This window comes from Leptonychotes weddellii, chromosome 3 (assembly GCF_054177405.1).
Source record: "Leptonychotes weddellii isolate Sample4059 chromosome 3, ASM5417740v2, whole genome shotgun sequence".
NCBI classification, from domain to species: Eukaryota; Metazoa; Chordata; class Mammalia; order Carnivora; family Phocidae; genus Leptonychotes; species Leptonychotes weddellii.
Window position 1 is genome coordinate 64,086,048 of NC_138371.1, and position 27,872 is coordinate 64,113,919.

The 27,872-nt window shown below is 37.8% G+C and overlaps 1 protein-coding gene and 1 long non-coding RNA gene across 11 annotated transcripts in view; both read right to left on the reverse strand.

Annotated features, from left to right (window-relative positions):
• The window catches only part of TANK (TRAF family member associated NFKB activator), a 94,696-nt gene that overhangs the window by 53,023 nt on the left and 13,801 nt on the right, over positions 1 to 27,872 (reverse strand). For 2 of the 10 annotated variants that reach the window (XR_004076502.2, XM_031030820.2), the window contains exons 1-2: positions 25,454 to 25,626; positions 5,322 to 5,469 (exon numbers count right to left, since the gene is read on the reverse strand). Coding sequence is in view for 7 of the 10 variants with exons in the window: in XM_031030820.2 (XP_030886680.1) it covers positions 5,322 to 5,469; positions 25,454 to 25,563 (258 nt within the window). In the remaining 3 variants the exon portion in view is untranslated. The other 8 variants (XM_081814318.1, XM_006735941.3, XM_081814317.1 and 5 more) reach the window with 5 other exon arrangements.
• LOC145720538 (uncharacterized) lies at positions 23,401 to 25,088 on the reverse strand. The gene is made up of 2 exons (XR_014143579.1): positions 24,903 to 25,088; positions 23,401 to 24,676 (listed from the first exon to the last, which is right to left on the reverse strand). It is a non-coding gene; the product is annotated as an uncharacterized LOC145720538 (long non-coding RNA).

Below are 27,872 nucleotides of genomic sequence, written 5' to 3' on the forward strand. Positions count from 1 at the left end.
GAGTAGATTGGAACAAATTAGTGATTTACACTTGGCACCTCTGATTCTATAATTCGAAAAACAACAAATGTTCCATAAAACAAAATCCCAAGAAATATCAAAAGTATACAGGTCTTTTCACAATAATATTTTAGAAAAAAGTTAATTAAAAAAAACATAATGAATGAGATCAAAGTATAAAATTTTATGTCAGAACTCCTATTTCATTATACTATAGAGAATGTAATGGCCAATAAATCTGACTTTCAAAAAGACTGGTGTCTTGCTTTAAAATGGGAATTATTACATTGTCTTCTGAGGATACAGATGCCTCTGCAGTCTCCTCATATGAAGCTGTCTACATCAAACCACAGGGGTTGGGCACTGGATGGAATAGGAAGTGGAAGAACAAAAAGATGCGCACTATCTTGCCTCATCATTGCTACTTCTGAACCATTAGTCCTTTAAATTTAAGCAAAAGACCATCCACAAGGCATTCAATTATACCAGTCTCTCCTCGAAACCGTTTATCTTACAACATACCAGTCATTCTCTCACATTCAAGAATTTTGGCTCTTCCTTTAAAAAAAAATAATTTATTTATTTGAGAGCATGCATGCACAAGCAGGGAGGAGGGTCACAGGGAGAGGGAGAAGCAGACTCTCCACTGAGCAGGGAGCCTGATGTGGGGATCGATCCCAAGCCTCTGAGATCATGACCTGAGCCGAAGGCAAACGCTTAACCATCGGAGCCAGCCAGTGCTCCTTGGCTCTTCCTTTCACACAGTCTCTCCAAATGCTCCTGATCTTATCACCACTTTAGGAGAAGTGTTCTAATAGATCTGTTTCTTGAATTTCTCAATCCCACTCCGGCTACCCACTTTCATGACACATCATGAAGACAGAGATCCTAAACATCAATTCAAAAACTCATTAGTAATAGTCTATTACTAATAGACCTCTCACATTCTTCTACTCCTTCTGTATCTGTTCTCTCACTTCATGGAGACCTCAGACATAAACCCTCTTTTTGTTCTTAGTCTATTAGACTCCTAGATTAACTTCTTTCTGATGTTAGTTTGTATTTCAAAGCACACAATTTCAATTGCTTTTGTACCCTTTCTAGCCACCTAACATTATTCTATTCTTAACTCCGCAATCTCCTAATCCTGGATTTGGCCATCTGCTCATTCCACTTCTATACCAAGAAAGCTGCTGAAAAAAATGACAACAAACATGGATTATCACCAAAAATTCAGTAAATGTTGGATGTAACATTTTTCTTCTCTCATTTCTTAACTGAAGCTGTTTCACTTCTTTACTACTACTCTCAGAATAACCTAAAATCACTTCATTCAGATGACCTCACCTTGCATTTCACAGAAAAAAAAATAGACTCTTACATTATAACTCTATTTTTTTACTGAATAAATTTGACATGGAACATTATGTAAATTTAAAGTATACAGTGTGCTTTGATACATTTACATATTGTAATATGATTGCTCTTGTAGCAATATTTACATTATATAATTATAGTACAATATTATTGTCTATATTCATTATACTGTGCATTAGATCTTTATGGCTTATTCACTACTCATTATAAGTTATACATTTATAAGTTTATATCCTTAAACAGCATCAGTCTTATTCCCACCTCCTAACCCCTGGTAACCACCATTTGACTTCTTTAGATTCCACATATAAATGATAGATGAAAACCTTGCTAACTTCCTGCCACCACCATTTCTGATCTGCAAACTTATCTTTGTGTACACGTATTTTTTTTTCTTGTTCCTTCCACTTCTCAGAGGAATAGGTGTTTCTCCTCTTGTTTCATAGTCAATCCTTTAACCTAGTTTTGAATCTCCAATGACCAACTGGTTGGCCTTATTTCCTTCCTCTCACACTCTTATCTTTCAAATACTCCTTTGCCCTATACACTCGAACCTGGAAATGCTATTTTATTCAAGGCTATAATAAAGGCTTCTAGTTCCATATTTGCAACTATCCATTGGACAATTTAACCTGCATGTCCCGCAGGTAACTAAACCTGGTAACTAAAACCTAATTACACATTTTATTTCCCCATCTATAAATCTGTATCTTCTTCTCTACTGATCCTTTTAGTCATCAGCACCACCATCAATGCAGTTTTCTATTCCAGATACCTGGGTATCCTCCTAGAATCTATGTTATCACACTCAGAAGTGGCCTGCATTCAGGTGCCACCTGCTTTCTATTCTATTTCCTAAATAAATCTTAGATCTCTTCCTTAATTCATCCTTAATGCTTAATTTAAGTTCTCATGTTGACTGCTTGAAATGAGTGCCATTGATTTATTTTTTTTTACACTGAAGTATAATATATGTACAGTTGACCCTTGAACAGTATGCATCCACTTATATGTGGATTTTTTTCCAATAAATACAGTACATTACTATATATAAATATACTTTTTCTTATGATTTTCTTAGTAACATTTTCTTTTCTCTAGCTTACTTTATTGTAAGAATACAGTATATAATACATATAACATACAAAATATATGTTAATCAATTGTTTATTGGTTATTGGTAAGGCTTCCAGTCAACAGTAGACTATTAGTAGTTATGTTTTTAGAGAATCAAAAGTTAACATGCAGATCTCTGACTACATGGGGGGTCAGCACCCCTAACCCCCCTGCACTTTTTCAAGGGCTAACTATATAACATATGTATATTAATAGATATTTATATATAATTATACATATATTATACACACACACATATAAAAATTCATAAAGTGCAACTTGATGACTGCCACTTATTTTTATATTCCTGGCTCTTAGACCATTGTTTATCATCTCCATGCTTATTGAGCCTGAATTCCACATTGCCCTCTATCCTATATCCAAATGTCAGGAAGACTTTTTTAAAGCATATACATTAATCCTTCAGTAAACTCGGATTGAATAAGAATACAGTATGAACTACTTAGTCATATTCCTCAAGATAGGGCCCTAGTCTACCTTCACAGCTTTTTTTCCTGTACTTCTTTATTGTTCTTGTTGGAGCCATAGAATCACCTTATTGTACATGGAATGTACCATATATTACCTCACTTTTGTGTTTTTATTATATAAACTGCTCCCCCCGCCCCCTTAATTTACCCAACTCCTAATCTTAGCCCAAGCTTTGGGCTTGAGAGTGGGCTTATGACCTGATCCTCCCAGACTGATTTGGGTGATTCTTCTTTGTGTTTATTTGTTAGCCCCCACAGATCTCCACTATAGCACTTAGTACACTGTGGTAATAACTATTAATCGTCCTTTTTATCTTCTTATTGGAAAGTTCCTTAAGGGCATAAACTATGTTTTGTTTCAGCATTCCTAGAACCTCATCAAAGGCCCAGTATGCAGCAGACATTCATTGATTTTTCTTAAATAAATCAGGATATTTTGAGTTTACTATATAAGAATAGAGAGTATACATGTTTTCTTTTATTCTTGAATACCTGACAAACACTAAAATACATATATATATATCTATCCCTTTACCATCCTTTGGATAATTGCTGATGTGAGCAAAGGCTTTTTCCATGGCAGTTAAAAAGTTAAATCACAAGTTTCTGGTTGCTTACCATTGGCAGTGAAGGCAGAGGAGCAGTTAGAGAAATTTCTGTTTCTGCCTCAACCTAAGAATATCTCAATACTCCTCTTCCCTAATTCTGTTTCCTAACTTTCCTAGAACAAGTATAAGATTGTTGAAGTTTCTTAACGAACCTAATGGGAAAATAAGAAGAATAAAAGTTGGGATTTTGTTGTTGTTCTTGTTTTTTAAAATGTGATTACGCTTTATACCTGAACTGGAAATGCAAAGAAATCCAAATTCTAAACTTCAATAATTTGGAAAACTCCCTGTCATTGTTATGCCCCTGTTTCTCCTGTGTACCCCTAAGGAAGACCTAGTCCACAAGTCTACCCATATAACTGGAAGTAATCTTTTGCAAACAAACAGGAGAATCACAAATAATGATTTCTGAGAAATACAGGGAAGTACGTATAACATCTAGTTTTATAGATGTGTCAAGTAGAAAGGATGAAGAGAATTGTGTAGTTCCTATATTTATGGAAGTGACTAAGAATTGCATGGCTAGCATATTCGAGACTTCAGAATTTTAAGGCTAATAAAATTGTTTCTTAAATGAGGTAACCAATTCAAGATCTCCCACTTTCAACTGCCTGTTGAAACTATTGCAAGGTTGGCCCTTGGCTGGCATCCGGGAACCTGACTTGTGATAAAGTCGATAAAGTAATAAAGTTGACTGTTGTGCCAGCTTAATTAGACTGTACCATGAGATTTATGGGGAAGACCTACTTTCCTTCTGAGAGTCTGAAATTTTGATTGACATAGGATATCTATGTGACCAGCTCTTAATAAAAACCCTGAATTCTTGAGTTTCAAATGAAGTTCCCTATGTAGAAGGACTGCACCTGAATGACTAAGTTTTTGAAGCTGGAGGCAGGGTGCACTCTGTGTGACCCCTCACTGGAGGGAAAGAGCATAGGAGGCCTGCATGTGGATCCCTCCAGAGTCTGCCTGATGTTTTACATTAATGATCTGACTGTGTATCTTTATTATGTCAATGTAATAAATCTTAGCTGTGAGTGTTACTGTATGCTAAGTCCTGTGAGTCCCTCTAGACAACACAGAATGTGTTTTTTGGTACTGGGACCCCCAAAACACTCCTAAATAGTGATATTAAATAAGCAAATAAAAACTCTATCATTAGCATCTCACAAAAGTGTGTGTTAATAAAATCCTGCCCTAAAATCTGATAGTATGGAAACACAGTATGAGAATAAAGGACAGAATTTTGAATTGGATAAATTTAGCATTACGAGAAGTTCATTACATTCTTATTTTTCTCATTTTGCTGCAGATCAGTGAAGACCTAATCATGGACCAATGACAGACATGTGCCTGGGAACTACTAAATTTATGCCTAGGAAATATACCTTTCTTCTAATTACCATCTTTTGAAACTGAAAATTAAAAATTATTTATGGAGGATGATGCTCTTCATGAACTATTCCTTCAGGTCACAATGTTTTTTTTTTCCTAAAAAATTTTAAATTTTAAAAATAATTTTATTTTTAAAAATAAAAAAATTTTATTTTTTAAATAAAAAACAACAAATAAGAATCTTAAATTTCATCCATTAATATATATCTCAGTGTTTTAGTTATTACAGTTCTTCAAGAAAGTTTGTAACAATACAATATTTTTCACTTGCAAAAGATTCTCAAATTTCCATTTGCCAGAATAAATAAGAACTTTCAAAACCAAAACCATATACCTTTTGCTGTAGTTCTTTTACTGCAGAATCTCTATCCATACATGCCTGTCGAAAGGCTTCATAAGCTTTATTGAGTTGCTCGCCAATATTTTTATCCATTCCTCTCTGTTCTGTAGCATCACTATAAAGGATGGAGTATATGACAGGTCTGGAAAATAATCAGAACAATTTAGATAGCTATGAAATTATACAAATCTCATTTCTAAATGCATCTTATAGACAGTTCCGTATAGTTTATCATGAACATTACAGCACCAAGTACTATAAAGTTTATAAAGGCATATAAGTCTCATCTAAAATCCTGATTAGAAATCTTAAGAAACATTAACTTCTTCAATTTTAATATTCTTTACTAATGTTCAAGGAGCAAGTGGGGTTCCAGTTCATAAAGATGCTACTTTGAAAATAGTAATCTAAAAACGCAACCTTAAAATGGAGAAATATAAAAGGCCATTTGTTATTAATACTTTATTATAGAAATGCACAATAGGATTAGCAATGTGGGAAGGGATTTCTTTTTACTAAACGGACAGTTATTCCCACTTACAAGGTGAATTCTTGCTACACTGAAATTAGAGCAAAATTAAGTAGATAATAAATGTTTGTGGATGGAGTTCACACTGTTGTTATCGCAGAGCAATTAAAATGTGTGAAAATGCTCTTATTTTAGCACAAAATCTAGGGAGAGTTGCTGTTGGATTGTACATTAAAAAAGAAAAATCACATCCCTTCAGTCCTACCCACACTCCCTATTAGTTTTCCAACCTCCCTGCTGTTTCTGAACTACAGGTGATTTACTGAGTGGAGGTAATTTGGTTTTATCACCTCAATTTGCATAACATTTCTAACCACATTCCTTGGCTCTGAGCAGAGGGCCATGTAATGATTCTGATTTTTCCTGTCCAGCTGTAAAAGCCACACCACAGGACCTTTCTTAATCTTCTGAAGCCACATAATAGATAAAGTTCTCTATCAGTCATGGGGGGTTTGGAGGTACCAAATTATTTCACTTCTTTATGATTGGAAATCCTTCATAATCTCAGTCTCTAATCTTTCATCTGTCCTTTTATTTTGGGTACACAATGCTTTTTAAAAATTTGTAGTATTTCATTAAAATACAATTCATATAATATAAAATTCACCATATTAAAGTGTACATTTCTGGGGCACCTGGGTGGCTCAGTCATTAAGCCTTTGCCTTCGGCTCAGGTCATGATCCCAGGGTCCTGGGATCGAGCCCCACATCGGGCTCCCTGTTCTGCGGGAAGCCTGCTTCTCCCTCTCCCACTCTCCCTGCTTGTGTTCTCTTTCTCACTGTTTCTCTGTGTCAAATAAATAAATAAAATCTTAAAAAAAAAAAAATAAGGTGTACATTTCTGTGGCTTTTTGTATATTCATTATGTTGTACAATCATCACCATTATCTAATTCCAGAACATTTTTATCACTACAAAAATAAACTACTTATTAGCAGTTAGTCCCAATTCCCCTCTCCCATCAATCCCCCAGCAATTACTAATCTGCTTTTTGACTCTATGGATTTGTCTATTTTGGACATTTCATATAAATGGGACCATATAATATACGGCCTTTGTGTCTGACTTTTTTCACATGGCATAAAATTTCTGAGGTTTATCCATGTGGTAGTATATAACAGTACTTTATTGCTTTTTATGTCTGAGTAATATTCCATTGTGTGAATATACCACATTTTGTTTATCCATTCCTCAGTTAATGGACATTTGAGTTCTTTCCATTTTTTGATTATTCTGAAGAAAGCTATACTATTTGTGTATGCATACTTGTGTGAACAGGTTTTCAATTCTCTTGGATACATACCTAGGAGCAGAACTGCTGGGTTAGAGGATAACCTTATTTAACTTTTTAAGGAACTGCCAAAGCTGCTTCCATAGGATGTGTACCATGTTATATTTCACTAGTAATGAGTAAGAGTCCCAATTTCTCTACATCTTTACTAACATTTATCATCCATTTTTAAATTATATGCATCCCAGTGGGTGTGAAGTGGTATCTCATCACAGTTTTGATTTGTACTTCCCTAATGATGTTGAACATCTTTCCAGTGCTTATTGGTTATCTGTATATCTTCTTTAGAGTAATGTCTATCTAGTCAACTCCTTTGTCCACTTTTTAATTGGGTTATTTGTCCTCATATTGTTGATTTGTAAGACTTCTTTATATATTCTGGAAACTTGAGCTTTATCAGATATATGTAATTTGCAAACTTTTCTCCCATTCTATAGATTGTATTTCCTTGATAGTGTTTTTAATTTTGATGTCTGATTTTATCTATCTATTTTTTCTTTTGTTGCTTGCTTTTCTCATGTCCTATCTAAAAAATTGCTGCCTAATACAAGTCATGCAAATTTTCATCTATGTTTCCTTTAAAGAATTTTATACTTTTAAGCTTTTACATTTGGATCTTTGATCCACACTCAGTTAATCTATGTACGGTATGAGGTGGGGTCCAAACTCTTTCTTTGCCATGCAGCTATCCTACTGCCGTAGCACTAAAGGATATTCTTTTCCCACTGAATGGCCTTGGCACTCTTACTGAAATCAGCTGACCATAAACTGCAATGCTTTTTAAAATATCTGGGTAATATTTCAATCCTATCAGCCAGTCTTTCATTTTAAGTACTAAATACACTAAGTCATTTTCAGGCTTCTAAAAACAATTTCAAAGTTTTTATTTTGAGGATCAGAGTGTTATTGCTTTCTGAAGAAATAAAAGAATGGTAATTTTTTTAGGCATTCCACTTAGGAAGTTTGTTTCTACTGCTACCTCTGATAGATAAAAAAGATGAAATGCTCTTAGAATAACTAACATTGCCAGGATCTCTGACATGCCATAGATATTATGGAAAGATAGGGGCGCCTGGGTGGCTCAGTCGTTGGGCGTCTGCCTTCGGCTCAGGTCATGATCCCGGGGTCCTGGGATCGAGCCCCGCATTGGGCTCCCTGCTCGGCGGGAGGCCTGCTTCTCCCTCTCCCACTCCCCCTGCTTGTGTTCCCTCTCTCGCTGTGTCTCTCTCTGTCAAATAAATAAATAAAATCAAAAAAAAAAAAAGATATTATGGAAAAATAAATAATCAGCATTAACACAAAGTATCACTTTGAGTACTTTATTCATTTGGACACTGTATCATTCAAAGAAGGATTTAAGGCAGCTTATAAAAATATAAGCAAGATTAAAAATAGGTATACAAGCAGGCAAAGAAAATAAGGATAGGCAGCTATCAGGACTATAATATAGTGTAAAAAGCTAATGCAGAAATGAGAGGTTTAAGTAACTATGTGGCTAAGTTACCTATCACTGTCCTAAAAAGCTGCACATAATGACAAATTGTCAACATAAAACACATCTATATTTTAAAATCTGAGACAAACAAGAACCTTGAATTGGAAACCCATCTAGTTTCTTATTTTGTTCTATCACTGAATGACTGTGACCTTGATTCAGGGCCACTAAATGTTTCTGAACCCAAGTTTCTTTCTCTCCAATACAAAAAAGATGTTTAGACTTGATTTTGAAGAAACTTCTTGGTTCTACAGTTCTTGAGTCTGCTGAGTCTAAAAATGCATGTCTGTTCCATCAAGAAGGTGCATTCTTGTTTTTAAAAATGTAAATGCAATACTAAAAACAGCTGCATCATATGCAAGTAAATCATGTGAAGGCTTCACTTCAGGTCCTTGAATTAGATCACACAAATGTCACTAAGAAGAGTTACTGAGTAAATTCCACATGGATGCATCCTATTTCCTGAAATAATGTATGCTGGAGAGATACGATTCAGGTCAATACAACTAAATAAATGATACAATTAATTTCTATCTCACAATCAAGAAGAGAATTGGGTGTTAGATCAGTGACACTGACCAGAGAAAAAGTCACTGGGACCCAACTAATTAAATTGGACAGATTTCAAATATTAACACCCTGAACTTTAAAGCCACTTGTTCCTCTAATTTTTTTTTAAAGCATTTGTTAAGTGTAAAATTAATTTCACAATTTAAGAGGCAGTCACATTTCAATTACATTTTGGTATGCTTGCTGCAAAACTTGCCAGGCTCCAGGGAAATGGTTTTATTTATAGTAAACATGCTCAAACCCAAATCTCATTGCTTAAACCCAGGAGATCCAAGCTAAAGCAACCTCTGCCTTGGAAGCACTCTTCTAGTTATGGTTTCACTCTTTTAAGTGTATTTTTAAGAAAGCCTTCCATGGTAATTTCTTTATTCTGGGTCTGATTTGCTGGTTTCCTTCCACTACAGGAGGAAAAGATTAAGTCACTGATACCCCAGAAGGTACCTGGCAAGCGGAATGCAAAGCACCCCCACCCACCCAGGGCAATCCCCCTGAACCCAGGAGAGTCCCTATCCACCCACATCTGTCGCTCTGGCAGTAGTTCCTTTTTTTTCCCCCCCTGGGTGGTTCCTGTGAGAAGGAAAATGAAGGACAGCAAGTTCCTGTTCTGTCTCCCAGGTCCAGCGTATGCCCACCCAGGAGGAAGCACCAAGAAAATCCCTGGGCAGCAGGCTGCTTCCTCTTTCATTAATCCCTTGGTTCAATAACGAAACTGTCCTAGGGTAGGAGAGGCAGCCTACGCAAGGAAGATAATTTTATCTTCCCTTGGTAAAGTTTTCCAGCTCCAACAAAGGTTTGCCAACTGCTAGGACCAAACTTAGATATTAATAAATGGATCCCATTACTATTCAATTCAATTAGGAAAAATAAAGTTTATGTTTACTTGCTACATGTTAGGCACTTTTGTGGAGTGTGGCAAGGGGCTTCAGAGAGTACCACCTTAGAGCTGTGTTCCTTTTACAAAGTTTTTTCACCAATTCTTTATTTTCTATTATTCACATTCCCATCTGACTGATAAGGGCTCAGAGGCATTAAATGACTTGCCTAGAGCTACAAAGCGATAAGCATGGGAACTGGGACTACAGCTTTGAAATTCTTCATTCAAGGACTGATTATTAAAGGCAACTGCAGGGGCGCCTGGGTGGCTCAGTCATCAAGCATCTGCCTTCGGCTCAGGTCAAGATCCCAGGACCCTGGGATCTGAGCCCCGCATCAGGCTCCCTGCTCAGCGGGAAGCCTGCTTCTCCCTCTCCCATCCCCACCCCAGCTTGTGTTCCCTTTCTTGCTGTCTCTCTGTCAAATAAATAAATAAATAAATCTTAAAACAAAACAAAACAAAAAAAATGAAGGCAACTGCAAAGTATTCTCCCAGGGTGCCATGGTGGATATGTTCATTTGATAAAACATTGCCAAGTAAGAGCAAAGCCTGTACTGGGCACCACTGACACTGAGAACAAAAGAAACATGAAACCTATCTTCCCAAAGGTACCATTAGCTATAACTTAAACTGTATATATATGTACCCTGAGGTATCCAAAGGCTATAGAATTGGGAGAGGAAAGTGGTTACATCTATTTTTGAGGTTTAGGAAAGGCTTTGAGAGGTAGGTAACATTTGCACTAGGTTTTGAATTATGGATAGGAATGATCTCACCCATTCCTTTTATTTGATTATCAAATAGTGATCCTTTCTAGAACAGGTTCCCAAGGGCTATAAAGATGTTTTTAGTGTTAGATAATATCCATTCTTCACTAAAAAAGGCTAGGATAATAAGCATTTCTTTATGCATTGTTCAGCTTGATTTTTCTCTTTCTTTTTTTAATATTTTTTTGGGAAACAGAGAGTGTGCACATGCAAGGGGAGGGGAGAAGAGGGAGAGGGAGAGACAGAGAGAGAATCTCAAGCAGATTCCCTGCTGAGCGAGAAGCCCCACCTGAGGCTTGATCTCAGGCCTGAGATCATGACCTGAGCTGAAATCAAGAGTCAGGTGCTTCACCAACTGAGCCACCCAGGCGCCCCTTGATTTTTCTAATCATACAACTCTGCAAACCTGAGACAATTCTTTAGTATAACAATGACGGTTACTTACAGAAATGACTGATTAGGCTAGTGCTCTTCCCATGATGCTTGAAAAGCAGCAGCAATGAGAATGAAATAAAGGATAAGTCTTGTATCTTCAATGAACCTCAATTTTCCTTTCTTTTAAAATGAAGGGGCTGGGGACGCCTGGGTGGCTCAGTCAGTTAAGCGTCTGCCTTTGGCTCAGGTCATGATCCCACGGTCCTGGGACTGAGTCCCATATTGGGCTCCACGCTCAGTGGGGAGCCTGCTTCTCCCTCTGCCCCTCTCCTTGAGCGTGGTCTCTCTCTCTCTCTCTCAAATAAATAAAAATCTTTAGAAAAAAATAAATAAAACTAAGGGGCTAAATAATATAATCTCCTTCAACTTTATGATTATATAGCATTTCCAAATAAATACAGAGTATTGAAGCTATTGCTTGGGAAATACAGTGATATACTTTTCCTCATATGATATCATAGCTTTAAAAGAAGTAGTCATTTTGTCTTAAATTGTACTATAAACTAGGCCTTGGTTACAAATCAGCTGATATGGCATTTCAAGATGGTGAGAAGCATGGAGTAAAGTTATATAGGGTGTCCTGGAATTAAAGAGATGATATGATACTGTGAAACTATGTGATATAAAAATATGTGAAATAACACTGTAAAGATGACTTTATTTATTTAATAACATTTATGTACGTCCTCCTAACACTTAACTACGTAGAATGAAAAAAGTAAAGGCTTTGGATTCAGATCTCCTATCTGCAATTTTCTAGCCATTTACTTGGCTTCTCTATTAGTTTTCTTATGCTACATAGTTTGCAGTGTTATTATGAAGATTAAATGAAACCATATATGAAGTATGTATGTTATCTGTTCCTCAGTATCTATTCTCTTCTCTAATATTCCTGACTTTTAACTGGTATGGTCAGGTGACTATGTTCTGGTCATTGGCAAGTAAGTGCAACTTCCAAGAGGAGTTCTTCACTTTTTTCCCTTCCCCAGCTGGATTGGATGTTGTGGTGAGTCACCTAGAACGGGTGGTAACACTTCAGGGATGGTGGAAGGACAAGGGGATGCAGGAACAAGAATGAAGATGTCTAGGTCCTTGACACCGTGGAGCTGCCAGATCAGCATTGGACAACTTATACTTTAAATTGAAGTATGTGAAAGAAATAAAATTTCTGTCTTATTTAAGCCACTGTCTTTGAGAATATCTTGAGAGGAGCAGAGTTGTTTACTAACTGGTACAACAGTCAACACTGGTTCAATGCTGAATACATCGTATGTGCTCCTTTTTTTCCAAGTGAAAGAGACAAAGTCATAGTCTTTGCTTTTTTTCTCTAATTAGAGCTTATAATTTAGTAAGGCAGACAAGCATGAAAATGATTAACCCATACTAGCAGGCCAATTATAAATGTGTAAAAAGGTATGATCATATCTTGATAGGGGTCTGGGAAGCACAGGTAGAAGCATTTGCAGGAATTCGCCCAATGGTTCACTGAAGATTTACTGCATATAAGTTTTATCTCAAAAGAAAAAGAAAAAAGAACTGTTAAATAAAAGGTATAAGCAGGGTAACAGCTCAATAGGAAAAACAATTAAAATGAGAGGGATTGTAGAAGGCTTCATAGAGGATCTGAGACTTAAACTAGGCCCTGAAACATGAGGATTTCAACAAGCAGAGAATGAGAGGGAGGAAAGAATATTCACTCTGAAAGAGGAGAGGCACTGAGAAGTCACTAGTATAGTGCATTTAGGGACTGGAGGTATCCTATTTATGTAAGTCTAAGATGTGTACAGAAGATGGAGAGGTGAGGGTATTAAGACAGAATGGTCAGGGCTACCATGTATGATTGTGCTGCACTACAAAAACCCTAGGGGCACCACTCAGGCAGACCGTAATTGGAATGGAACCCCCTAGAGTTACAGAGAGTACTAAGTGCATAAACTATATGCAGCAGACTCAGTTATGGCCAGACTGTAGTGGACCCTGAATGTTACTCTAATAAATTTAGACTTTAACCTGACATTGAGAAGTAATGCAGGATTTTTGGGGTGCCTGGGTGGCTCAGTCAGTTAAGCATCTTGCTCTTGACTTTGGTGGGGAGTCTGCTTCAGGGTTTTCCCCCTCCGCCTGCCCCTCCCCCTGCTCATGTGCACGCACATTCTTTCTCTTTAAAATAAATAAATCTTTAAAAAAAAAAAGTAATGGAGGATTTTCAAGCAGGAGATAAACATGTTTTAGAAAGGTAAACTGGATACCCATTGTGGAATACAAACTAATGAGGGAGACAAAGTGAGGATATCCATAGGAAACTATTGCTGTAGTCTGGGTGAAAGATGGGCTTGAACAAAAGCAGGGGAAGTGAAAGATGGAATACATTGAAGAGACATTTCTAAGTCAGAATCAATGGGATTTGTTGGCCAAGTGGATCGACAGGAAGGCAGCATTCAGGTCCCTGCAATTCTGAATCAGCTGGCCTGGGATGGGGTCCTGGAATCTGCATTTTAATAAGTAACCCAGGTGACTTTGTTGAAAATAGTTCACCAGCCATATTTTTCAAAATACTAGGCAGTGATGATAGCCAGATAGAGAAACAGGAAGAAAAATGTTTTGGGAAGAAAGTTATTGAATACACGTTTGGACAGAAGTGCTATAGAAGACATATAATTAACAACAGGGCAGGAAAAATGTGCCAACTGAGTGATAACAAAATCTAGAGGAACAAATATATATTAAGTATGGCTTCCCTCCTGCTTATATCCCTATTCTTAAAGTCCTGTTTCGAATGTCCTCTGATACTAGTAAGTCCTTGGACAGTCAACCAAGCTCAAATCTTTTTACCAAAAAAACCAAATTTTTGAAAGGAAAATAGTGGAGAAAGAAGTAGTATTTATTATCGTGTCACTTCATGTCACAAGATGTACACTCTTTTCCTCTCAAATATAAAGCAAAAAAGAGGATAGGGCCACTTACTATCCGGACAATGTAAGAAGGTACATAATAAACTAAGGAATGCATAAAACACTAAGGCATTTTAGCAGAAGTCTGTTATCTTATGTAAAGAGACTATTAGGCAAAACGGTAGGAATGTTATCTAATGCTCTGTTCTGTTAACCCTTACATGCTGTTAAATAACAGGAAAATAACTCTCTGGTAAAGTGTCTGAATGCATTCTTTTTGAAATCTCCTCCCTTCTACTCTGCCAAATTTATGACAAGAAAGTAGAATTACTAATGATCTTGCACAGGAGTAGGATGGTTTGTACCTATCTTCTGGTCTTAACCAGAAGAGTTTGAAAAAAAAATATTTTCAGTAATCCTAAAAGAGTCCCCCCAAACAGAACACAATAATGTATGAGATGTCACAGGCTGCACAAGATTCATAAAAGGAAAAGTTGCTTTTGAAGAAGTCGTTAAAATCTCATGAGTTGGGGTGCCTAGGTGGCTCAGTTCGTTAAGCATCTGCCTTCGGTTAGGTCATGATCCTGGGGTCTTAGGATCAGTCCTGCGTAAGGCTGAGCTGGCAGCCTGCCACTCCACCCTGCTTGTGCACTCTGCTTGTGCGCTGTCTCTCTCATGTTTTCTCTCCCTCTCAAATAAATAGAATCTTAAAAAAAAATAAAAAAATAAAATCTCACAAGTTAACAGATTAGGGACCCCTCCAGCATCTGTGTGTCATTTACTGTATCAGAACAAAACAAAACCACTATGAAAGGAAAGAGTTCTTCTATGAAGATATAAAACTTTAGGAGACAGATGGGGGACCTTTTCATAAAAAGGCCTATTTTCTCTTAAATCACAGTTTAAATTGCTGAGCGGTCACTTAGTCTTGAGAATATTACCGATGATAAATGGGAACAGGCAAAAGCTTATATAATTATAAAGCTGTACTCTGTGCTCTTAACCACTGGCACGGGACTCCCCAGCTCTTCATACCCCTGCTTTTAATTTCCCTGAGGACACCTCGAGGCTGTTGGGCAAATGTTTGCAAGTCACAACTTGTTTTTTTAGAAGTAATTGTGAGAACTCCAATGAGAAAATAAATAAGGTTTCAAAGATTTCCAGATCTCTATTTCCAGTCATTCCCAAGATGTTTAGGGTGTGACTTTAAATGTTTAGTATGATAAAAGTTTAAAACCAGATATAATACCATGTAACACACTCTTATTCCAGTTGTTGAATACCCCTGAAGACAGGACCCCTAAATCCCTGGGTACCCTGACAAACCAACCTCTCCAACCTGCATCTGTGCCCAAATTGACCGAGTTTCCACTCTTTTCAAAGCCAGTTTTTCTTAAATGTGAATATTCAGACCTAGTAAATCTTAACATTTGCTGTGCTATCCTACTGTGGGGAAACAAGAGTTTATTAAAAATTTTCACTTTTTTCACTCACTTCTTTTTGTATCTGGAAAAAATAAAAAGATGCTATAAAATAAAGATCCCAAACTTAATTTTTAATTGAGACCACATCCTGTATAAATTAGCTTCTTATTAAGACAATTTGAACATTAGAAAGAAAAATTAAAAAGCCTGGTCAACCAAAGATAAACTCAGATTTGGGAGTATAGAATACATGCTTGTTGATCGGTGAGGGTGAACAAGTCATTTAACCTTCCTGTGGACCTCAGTTCCCTCATCTGCCCCAGTTTAGGATGTTTAGGGTAGAACGTACTGTACAACATGGGTCAATAGAATCATCCAGGGTGGTTTAAAAAAACAGATCAGCAAACCTGTCCAAGACTTCTTGGATAATTTTTTGTGGGGGGTAAAGGGGAGAAGAGGGAAGAGCAGTTGTGAGACAATTTTAGAATCACTGCCATAGGGGGTCAATTCATAACTGGAAAAGCGGTGTACTCTGTATAACACTATACAAATATATACCAAGGCAGGGAAACAGACTTTTTATAAAGTGTCTTTTTTGTTCCACAGTGATCTGCTTTTTGAATTGTTCCAGAAGAAGTATATAGAATTTGGAAACAAAAATAGCAGTTGCTAAGGTAGAAGATGTTCTTAAAAAAAGAAAGAAAAAAAAAAAAAGGTATTTTGATACTTTGGCAGATGGCCCAGAGCAATAGTACTCTAACGATCTTGGTTCCCTGAAATTTCCACAACTTATCAGTCTATACAAGTGTTTCCTCTGTTAATGGAAGCGACTCCACTAATGGCATTTGCACCAAAGTTCATGTTGAGAAAGAAATTTGAGTGTGACCATAGCTCTTCTCCTACCAAGTAGCAATGGCCCTTTTCACTTGATGCTCCACCTACCAATACTCTAATCATCTCAATTCTATCTAAATTCTCAAACTATCTATAAATAGTTGAGAAAGGGCATAGAACTCAATGACATGCCTTCAATCCAGAAAGGGACACAACCCCAGACCATAAGGACAATTTCAGTTTTGTGTTTGAATGACAAGCATTCCAACAATGAAAGAGGCATTTCCCTATTTCCTCATGGGAAACATTAGGGATGAGGGAGGGATTGATACCTATTGAGGTAATATTACTTGCCAGGTGCTTTATATAAACTATCTTATTTTAATTTTTCTTCTGCAGGAGCATAGATTATCTTCCCTTTCTTTCTATATAAAGAAAACAAGCTTCAAAAGTTTATATAAATTGACTAAGGTCAAAGAATTAGACAATGAAAGACCCAGATAAATCCAGGTCTCTCTGATATGAAAGTCCAATCTCTAGCTCTTTTCACTAATTTAGTTTTTATTTTATTTTTAACCAAAGCTATACATATCTATATTTTAAGGAGTCAAGGAGTTTTACAAGGCTTAAGAAAAACTGTAAATCTCTTGCTCTCTCTTTCCCCTCATTTCCTGCTTCATCTTGGCAACAATTTTTAGCTCCTTTGGTTCTTTCTGGGATTTATCTTGGTATCTCTAAATAACATACTAATATTGCCATTACTGATTTTTCAGTTTTACTTGTCTTCACTATGCAAAGTAAGGATTCAGGTCATAGCTTTGCTATGCTGTCTTCTAGCTTCCATTTGTTTTTGTGGAAGTCCAGAGCCATTTTGATTCCTGATCTTGTACTTAACTCACCTGGTTCACCCCTCACTTCTAGGAAATTTTCTTCAATTATTTTTTGGGCAATTTCTTTCCTTCTGTATTCCTTTGTGGGACTCCTCTATCTGGATGTTGCATCTTCTAAAGTGATACTCGAATTCCTCCCAGCCTCTTCTTCTTAAATGAACTTCTTATTTCATATATAAAGTATCTTAAGCCTGCTATCTTTGGTAACCAGTATTCTGCCAAGTGATTGTTAACCAATCCTGAATAAATAAAATAATAAAGTAGGTAGTGGTGCTTCCAGAGCTCTACTGAGGCTGGGGGTGTGTAAAGCAAAACAATGTTCCACCAATTGCCCAGCTCAATCAAAACAACTCAACTTTGATTAGTTATATATTTTGGGATTTCAAGTTTGGAAAAGAATCACAGGCTTGGGCGCCTGGGTGGCTCAGTTGGTTAAGCGACTGCCTTTGGCTCAGGTCATGATCCCAGGGTCCTGGGATCGAGTCCCACATCAGGCTCCCCCTGCTCTGCGGGGAGCCTGCCTCTCCCTCTGCCTCTGCCTGACATTCCCCCTGCTTGTGCTCTCTCTCTCTGTCAAATAAATAAATAAAATCTTAAAAAAAAAAAAAAAGAATCACAGGCTTAAAGGTATCAGATTCTCACCACCTCCACCCTGAATGATTTATAAGGCTTTAGTAAGGTCTATTTTTTGTGGGGTAGAGACAAGTATGGGTGATTTGGGAGGTGGGAAAGGCCCCTCTGTTGGGTTTCGCCCACTGCTGAGACTATTGTGTCTAGGTAAGTGGTCTGCCAGGTTCACACTTGTGGTAAGAGGCCACTTTAAATCTAAAGAAGTTTCAGGATGGGGGGAGGAAATCACCTGGAGCTACCTCTTCCACTCCACCCTAGAAAAGAAAGTCATCTGCTTTTCCAACCCCTTAGGGTATGAATAATAATAAGCATTCACATTCTATTTCAGAAAAGTTGGCACCTTAGCAAAAGAAGAGGTAAATAAGTTAGTGGAAGATACCCCCTTTTTGTATTTTAGCTCTGTGTTCACTTTTTCACCCATGAAAATCATCAGAAGCAAAAAGCACAAGTCAATAACATAGTAAATACACTTAAATAGAAGGACATCCTCTGTCTTAGGGTAAATTTTTTAAAGACACTCAAAAGTCCATGGGATGCCTGGGTGGCTCAGTCAGTTAAGCGTCTGCTTTCAGCTCAGGTCATGATCCCAGGGTCCCTGAATCGAGTCCCACATCAGGCTCCCTGCTCGGCGGAGAGCCTGCTTCTCCCTCTCCCTCTGCTGCTCCCCCTGCTTGTGCTCTCTCTTTCTGATAAATAAATAAAATATTAAAAAAAAAAAAAAGTCTGTGTGTTTTCCCCACTTAAAGAAAGGTAATGGAAAAGAACTGTCACTCCTAACAGTTATAATCATTTCCCACTCTTAAGAGAGTTCCCTAACATAAGCAGCCAATTCTCCAAAATAACAGTTTGCATTTCTGGTCTCACTTTCTGATATACCCATAGCACACTGCACTAGAACTGTGACTGTGTTGCAGTCAGGCAGCTGAAATAATAGAAACTGAAATACCATTGATCCAGCAGTGTCAGAATTTTGATTTTATATTTTTTCCATAAGCTGGTAGTATGCTAAATGTATCAGGATAAACAAGGTAAGATGAACCCCCCAAAGATCAACCCAAAACCTCCCCAGACCAGGCTCCCCATTTTGCTGGATGTTCGGACTTGGTGAAACTTTTTGTGTTATCTTCTAAGCGTTCAAAGATTTCACAAAGACCACACCCATGTGTCTCAGCTTTGCCTTACTTCCTTTTTTTTTGGTCCAGTAGTACTTCTTTCTCTCAAACTGTTTATCAAATTCTAGGAGTTGAAGTGCACAACCAAACAGTATAACACCAAAAGAGAAATTGGGCATGGCACGATGTTCTACCCCAAGGTAAACAGAAACATGGCACTGTTCAGTTAGCTTCCTCAGCTTCCTAAGGAGTATCCTCTCCTGAGTAAGGATCATGTTAAAATCTGGAGATGGGGGGTAGAATGGGGTTTATGCAGTTTAAAATGGCTATTTAATATTAAAAATCTGTTTTCATAAATCATATAAAGTAGTGCTCTGCAGAATATTCTTAGATGGGGGAACTACAAGAGCCAAGTTTATATTCAGTATGAGGAGGTGTAAGAGAAGACTGTGGGAAGAAGGAACAAATATTAAATCTCCTTGGATGTGTGAGATTTTAACGTTTATGAAAAAGGAGAGAAGGATTTTAAAAAGCCAAGAACCATCAATATCAAAGGAAAGGCATTTCTAATTTAGTGATAGGAAATATATGAAATTCTATTATAGGAAATGCTACATAACAAGTCGCTATGAATAATACAAGCATTTAAATATCCCGTAAGAGCAGGTGATTTTATTCAAAAGATTTTTTTTTTTACAAGTTTTTTTTTTTTTTTTAAAGATTTTATTTATTCGTGAGAGAGAGAATGAGAGACAGAGAGTGTGAGAGGGAGGAGGGTCAGAGGGAGAAGCAGACTCCCTGCTGAGCAGGGAGCCCGATGCGGGACTCGATCCCGGGACTCCAGGATCATGACCTGAGCCGAAGGCAGTCGCTTAACCAACTGAGCCACCCAGGCGCCCCTCAAAAGATTTGAAATAACATATTATTTTGAAGAGACCTAAGTCCCTGATTTCTGTCCATTTAGCAAGTCACTCTCCCTAGCAAAATTACCCGGTTGTGTGCTCCAGAGAACAATTCTCTATACCTCACTCTATGCAAATATTTCAAAGATTCTTAAAACTTCAACTTCTTAAGTAACCATCAAAATAGAACTCATGTTATTTTTCTTTATCCGCTCAATTCCCAATAATTCCTTACTGAAATGACTTGAAAGACAGACCTTGTTTTCACAACCTATTTTTCATAGACACTTTTTTTTTCAAACCAAAAGTATCGGTAGTAAGTGAAAGCTAATGCAGATCATCAGTGCTCAGTTTACTGTCATAATTTAATATTGATAATTACTATCATAGAGATATATCTCTGGATAAAAGGAAGAAAACTCAGGTTACTATACAGGACATTTCCCCTATGAGATAAGTATTATTTACTTCCCAGACTCTTTTTCTTTAAAACAAAAAACAAACAAACAAACAAAGTCCCTTAAGGTCCCTTAAGAATTCTTGTTTGCACAACTGTAAATACATTCAACACCACAAAACTGTACATTTAAAAATGGTTACAATGGTAAATTTCACGTTTTATGTATTTCACCATAATTTTAAAAGTTTTTATAGACTAAGGATTGAAAAACTATAACATGTATTACATGGGTCCCAAAGGCTTGTTTTCAGTTGCAAAGGACCTGGTACCGCTGCCTGTTCTGGTCCTCCTCAACTGTTCTGAACAGTGTCAAATACCACATCTAGTTCAAAAGACTGTACACTAATTAGCCATCTACCCACAAGGCAGTTCATTTAATATTCTCTATTCTTTTTTTGAAAATGACTCAGAATCTTGGTCCCAGACTATAAAGAGATTTTTGTTACCTATTCTAGATAATAGCCTCCTCTTTCCCTCTACCCATGAATGAAAACCACAGCAGCAAGGAGATGGGGGGAAGGGGAATGGCAGCCACAACATAAATCCTACAGGCACCAGAAATCAAAATTTGGCCTGACATAATGAAACTCAAACTGGTGAAATTAAACAGTAATATACATGCTTATAAGGTGTCAGAAAACAAACAAAATACAAAACAGCAGTACAGCTAATCAGTTAATGCATCATGTCAGAATAGTTAGAATAGTGAAGTTTTACATCACAGGCTACTTATTTTTATTTACCATTTACTTTTGGATAATGAGTATGGCTTTAAAAAACATGCAAAGTCTTTCGTTGTTATATGGCACACTCCTAAATCATGTCAATAATTATTTTATCTAGACTGATATACGATCAATTAAAATACTCAAATATGCAAGCATTCACATAATGCCTGCATCTCTCTGTAAATAACACTTATGAGTGTCTTGAAGTCCTCCACAGTTCACAGATGTATACTGATAAATTACATTACCTGCTTAAGGTCATATTCTTGAGTGATCAAAAAGTGTCTGAAATAATCACTTATAAAAGGTAATAACCCTACCAAAGAGTACACAATACACATGTCACACACATATCTGGACCATGTTAATGTTAATAATTTTCACTTCATATTAAGTAAGTACCGTCATGCTGAGCTTGCGTATTTTTTTCACCTACTCATTTTGAAACTCTCCTATGGGATTTGGCTACAGTAGAATGTTAGCTCGGTTAGTACCTCTAAAGAAAGAAATTTCCCAACAAAATTGGGAAGCTAATGACAACAAAGTGAAATTGATGCTTTCCCAGTTGAGTGTCATTCCTGGTTTCCTTCAGGGCAGAGAAGAGCTTGCCCATGTAGACGCAACACCCTTTACTTTATAGTATAACTGGAGTGGAGGAAAGAAAGAACAGCAATACATTTTATTATCAGCCTCAGCCTACCTATATAGCATTTTCTCTGACTATGGGAAAAAAAAGAGGTGGGGGAGGGGAGAAAAATGACCAGGATCAACACAGAAGTTGTTTTCAATATATTGGTATCTTAACCTCTTCCCTTTATTTGGATTTACTCTGTGGACTTTTTGTTTGTTTGCTTTTTTTAAGTTCTGAGGCTTTTTGCTGAATATTGTTGCTATTTTAAGAACAATGTACTTTCAGGCCAACACGGTTTCATGAGTGAATTCTTTCAAATCTTCTAAGAACAGAGAGCTCTTATGCCGTTTAAACTAACTTCAGTGCAGAGAAAGCAGGAATTCTTCTCAGTTTTTTTTAGGAAACTCATAACCCTAATATCAAACTCTGGCAAAGATAACACAGAAAATGATGGCTACAGATGATACCCAAATACTGATTTTAAGTAAAAATGTTACCAAAAAGAAACCTATATGCTTAAATATTACACTATAACCAAACATAAGGTGGATTCACAAACTGGAATTCAAATAAAATAACCCATCATCGTAAGAGGTCAAAGAAAAGCACATAATAGGTCATGACAGATGCCAAAAGCCATTTGACAAAATTCAACTTCCACTTCTAATAAAAATGTTTAGTTAAGTTGTAATGAAAAGACATCATCTTAACAACCAGAAATATACAGACCAAATGAACATCAACATCCATAATTCAAAATGCTCTCAATGTGCTAGTCAATGTAAACACACACATACACACACACACAACCTTGGCCTAAAATCCATTCTCTGTGGGGTGTGTGGGTGGCTCAGTAGGTTAAGCATCTGACTCTTGATTTCGGCTCAGGTCATGATCTCAGAGTCGTGAGACCGAGCCCCGCTTCAGGCTCTGAGCTGAGCATGAAGCCTGCTTGAGATTCTCTCTCTCCCCCCCTCTGCCCCCTCCCCCCTTGCTCTCTCTCTAAAATAAAACAAAATAAAATCCATTCTCTGCAAAAATCCTAGTAAGCTAGAAATATTAAAGACATTTCCTTGATAAACAGAATTTATTGGAAATTAATAGTAAACCCCTTATTTAATGATGACATAGTAAAAACATCCACAAACTAAGAAATAATATATGGATGGCCAGAATCACTGTTACTACATATCACTGCGCTGGAGAAACTAGCAATTCACTAAATCAAAGAAAGAAAAGAAGTATAAAGATAAGATTATATTTAGATGACTCTTCCTAGAAAATTCAAGGGAAACAATTTATTAAAACTAGTAAGTTTAGGGTGCCTGGGTGGCTCAGTTGGTTAAGCGACTGCCTTCAGCTCAGGTCATGATCCTGGAGTCCCGCATCGGGCTCCCTGCTCAGCGGGGAGTCTGCTTCTCCCTCTGACCCTCCCCTCTCTCATGCTCTCTGTTTCATTCTCTCAAATAAATAAATAAAATCTTTAAAAACAAAAAAAAAAACTAGTAAGTTTAGAAAGTTGGCCAGATATAGAATCACTCATCTAGGTACCAGCCACAAAATATTAGTGAATATAATAGCTAAAACCTCCAAAAGGATTATTTTAATAGTTGTTTTTTTGTTTTTAAGTCTTATTTATTTATTAGAGAGATACACAGCAAGAGAGGGAACACAAGCAGGAGCTGGAAGCCCAATGCAGGGCTCGATCCCAGGACCCTGGCATCATGACCTGAGTGAAAGGCAGTTGCTTAATGACTGAGCCAACCAGGCGCCCCCAAAGGATTATTTTAATTTAGTATGAACAGTTATACTTTAAACTTTACCTCAAAAAGAATGCAATAATATTCAAGAAAATTTTGAAAAAGATAAATGAAGGACTTGCTTTATGAACTACTAAAACATGCTATAATCAGGAGACTGGTATTTGTATAGGAATAGACAAATAGAATAAAGCAACAGAATAATAATAATAAAAGACCCATATATACATGGAAATTTATTATAATACAGTAGTATTCTAGTCAGGAAGAAATGATTTCAACAAATGATTTCAGGAAAAACGGCTAAATCCCTACCTTATATAATGTACAAAAATAATTTTCAGATATTTTAATGAATAAAGCATAAAAAATTAAAAAAGAATAGACAATACAGGAAAATAATTTTTTGAGTGCGAAATGCCTTCTTAAGTAACAGAAAGCCTGGGTATTTTAAACCAAAAGACTGACAGTTCTTGAAAATATCTGCCATATATTTCACAAAGAATTAATATATCTGCACCCTAATAGAATATAGATAAATAATTCTGAAGAATAATGGGCAAAATGTATGGGCAAGTCACGTTAAGAGATGGTTAACTACATTATGGTACAACCTGTCAAAGAATACCATGCTGACGTTAAGATAAAGTAGAGCTATGTACGGCAAGATTTCCACCATATATTTTTTCTTATCTGAAAACGCAGATAACAGAATGGTATGCATATATACTCTCACTTTCACAAGGAAATGAAATAACATGTTTATACACATGTAAGAGTGATGTGGAAGGCCTTGTGAAGTACTACGACTGGGGAGAGAACGGAGAAAAAAAGTTTCATTTTCTCTATAAATTGTGACTTTATACATGGTCGTATCATTTTAGGGTTTCCCTCTCCACCCAAATGATGAAAAAATAATTTTTCAACAGAATACAGTGCTTACTTCTCTGCTACCCCTCGTTTGAAATGTGTATTCCACCAGGGTAAGGAGGCAGATCATTTCATTTTCCTTCATTTTCATGTCACTTCACTTCCGTTACTACCATTTCTCCCTTTGGACAGCTTGTCAAAAGCATCAGAGAAATAAAGGACACTTGACATAGCAAGGCTGTTCAATTCTTGATTGCTACAGTATAACAAGGAAGACAAAATTACTCTTTGGTTTGAGTATCTTCCCCCTACTTTCTTCACTTCTTGACAAGCAGAGCTTTTTACACCTGTAACTCGTTACTACTCAGTTTACACCGGAGTTGAGACCCTACCTAACGCCTGGGTTTCCCCTGGGGGTAGGGTTTGCTTTTGCTTTTTCCGCCTCGCCCACCCATTCTCTCCATGACCCTCGGGGAAGTTACCCCACTTCTCATTGACACGGCTGTGATGACACCCCACAGGAAAGCAGCGCAATTGTGCAACAACCTTGGGAAGAACAACAGAAAGACCAACTTAAAAGTTTTCGAAAGAATAACCACGATAGTACTGCTTCCGGAAGACAACCCTTGCCCCGAAGGGAGTCTGGGACTCTGGGGACGGGGCCCACGGCTCACCCTGATATCGCAAGCCCTGCCTCCCCTCTTTCCCCGCGAAGTCAAGTCACCGCGAGCGGTGGACGCGCAGTTTGGCTGGATCCCTCCCCAGAGAGCGTCGCGGCGGGGAGAGCGTTGCTGCGCTGACGTCGCGGGCTCGGAAAGCCCCTCCCGGGTCCGCTTGGGGACGCACACCCGGGTGGTTTTTCTCGCACTACGTCCCTCTCCACTCTGAGAACTGGTCGTCTCCGCAGCTCCTCGGCTTCTTTCCCTGCGGCACCCGTACTGCCAGCGCACCGCCTTCGCTCACACACAAGTTCCCCGCCGTTGTGCTCGACGGGTTCCGACAGACCAACTCGTTCGCGAAGTTTCTTACTCACAGTTCAGGGATTCCGCGCCTGTCTCTCACGACCCGGATCGGCGGCGCCGGGCCGAGTGAGTCGACCGGAAGTTGTTTTACGTTCCAGTTCAGAGGGCAGCGCCTGCGCATGGAGCTTTTAACCCTTCACCCTCCACCCAGCCAGGCCAGGCCGGACCCCAACGGTCCCACCCACCCTCGCCCCGCCTATCCAAGCCCCGCCCATCTAAGCCCCACCCCGCCGCGCCCCAAAGGGAAAAGTACCGGCGCCTGAAGTCAACAATGTCCAGGTTAAAGGTCACCTGAGGGCCTTGGAGAGATTTTTACTGAACAGAAACTAGCCAGGTCTAACATCACCCTGTATGTGAGTTAGCGTACGCAAGAATCATCCTAGATGCTTGTTAAAGATGTAGATTTACCAGTTCACCCCTAGATATCTTAGAGTTCAGAGCAATTGGGGTGAAGCCTGGAACCTGCATTTTTGTCTCATCCTGTGAATGTGATTAAGGTGATTAAAGTCCACACAGAAACAAAAACACTACACACACACCCACTCTCTCTCTCTCTCACACTCACACACAAGCACACCCATTTGGTTTTTCCCCAGTTGTAATAACCTTTCCCTAAATGTACTTGCTAAAGTTGAATGGTTGCTAGACACAAGTAGACCTAAAGAGAAAATTCTCATGAATTAAGATTTCTCCATTATTCCATTTCCTAGCCATGCTTGAATATTCTCCAAGACAGAAAGTTTAGACAGATACCTCTAGAAGTGTTTGAACTCTCAGTTTTAGCTGTTGTACCTCCTGGCTCAGGCAAGTTGCTTAACCTAACAAACCCTACTTTTTATCTGACAAATGGAGGCAGTGATAACCTACTTCACTGGATGGATGGCTGTGAGGATGAATCCAATAATGTAAGCAAAAGCACCTGGTAAATTTTAGAATGCTCTTCAAACGAAAGATATTGTCCAGAGTCACTCGTATCAGTCTGGCTCCTTGCCACCACGAAGGTTTTCCGTCAGATTCCTTGCACGAAAATAGCAGTCAAATTCATGGCACAGGTGGAAGCTTCCTGAGAGGACTGAAGTGTAGGACTTATCCACATTGATTGGAGCATGACTGCATCTGGCTGAATGCATGTAGCGCTCTCAGAAGCTTCCATAGTAATAAGAAGCTTCCTATTTTATTTATTTAACTTAAGAATATTTTTTAAAATCTCACCACTTTTGCACGTATCTGACATGGGTTGATAATGTTTGAAAAAGACCTCCTCACCAAGCACAAGCATACTAAGGACATCAAAGTAATAGTTTGAGAGCCTGGATTAAAATGACCATGAATACTATATGTTGTTATCAGGCATAGCCTGCTCTAGAACATAGTTTATATCCATAGACTTGACAAAATTTCTGAAGTTGAGAACTTTCTTGTCCTGGTGATCTTGGCCAATCCATGCCTGATTAAGTCTTCAGCCAATGATTTTTTATTCATCCTGAAAGATTCAAGCCTAGGTCTGGAATTCTTGAGCTCCATTTTTTCTAGTCATATAGTCCCATATAACTCAGAAGCTGCTATCTTCTCAGGGGAGCCCAGCATCTTGCTCTTCCTGGGATTGTATTTTTTCTCTGTTAGAGCAGGAGGCTCAGGTTCTGGTTGCCACACTTCCTCCTTACACTTCTGAGCTATGGATGTTTGTACTTCTTTACTTAGGCCTGTAAATCCAAGATTTAAAAACCTACCAAGTTACAGTGCACTTTTTAATATTCGGTTTACTTTTAAAAGTCAAAGCCAAAACATATTGCAAAAAAATGTTTAAACAAACAGAAACTTCTCGTATATCACTGTGATCAGTTGAACAGATTCTTATAACAAGTAATTGAGTTAAATATGACAGTAAAGCACTGTTTTTTTAAAGAATTTTTTTATAGCAGTTTTAGGTTTATAGCAAAATTGAGTGGGAGGTACAGAGATTTCCCATATACTCGCTATCCCAACTTATGCAGAAATCTCTTCCATTATTTTTTTTTTAAAGATTATTTATTTATTTATTTGACAGAGAGAGACACAGCGAGAGAGGGAACACAAGCAGGGGGAGTGAGAGAGGGAGAAGCAGGCTTCCCGCAGAGCAGAGAGCCCGATGCGGGGCTCGATCCCAGGACCCCGGGATCATGACCTGAGCAGAAGGCAGATGCTTAACGACTGGGCCACCCAGACGCCCCAAATCTCTTCCATTATTAACATCTCCCACCAGAGTGGTATATTTGTCACAACTGATGAATCTACATCAACATAACATTGTCTTCCAAAGTCCATAGTTTCCTTTAGGGTTCATCCTGGACAGATATATAATAACATGTATCCATCATTGTAGTATCATACTATACTAGAGTAGTTTCACTGCCACAAAAATCCTCTGGGCTCCACTTATTCATCCCTCCC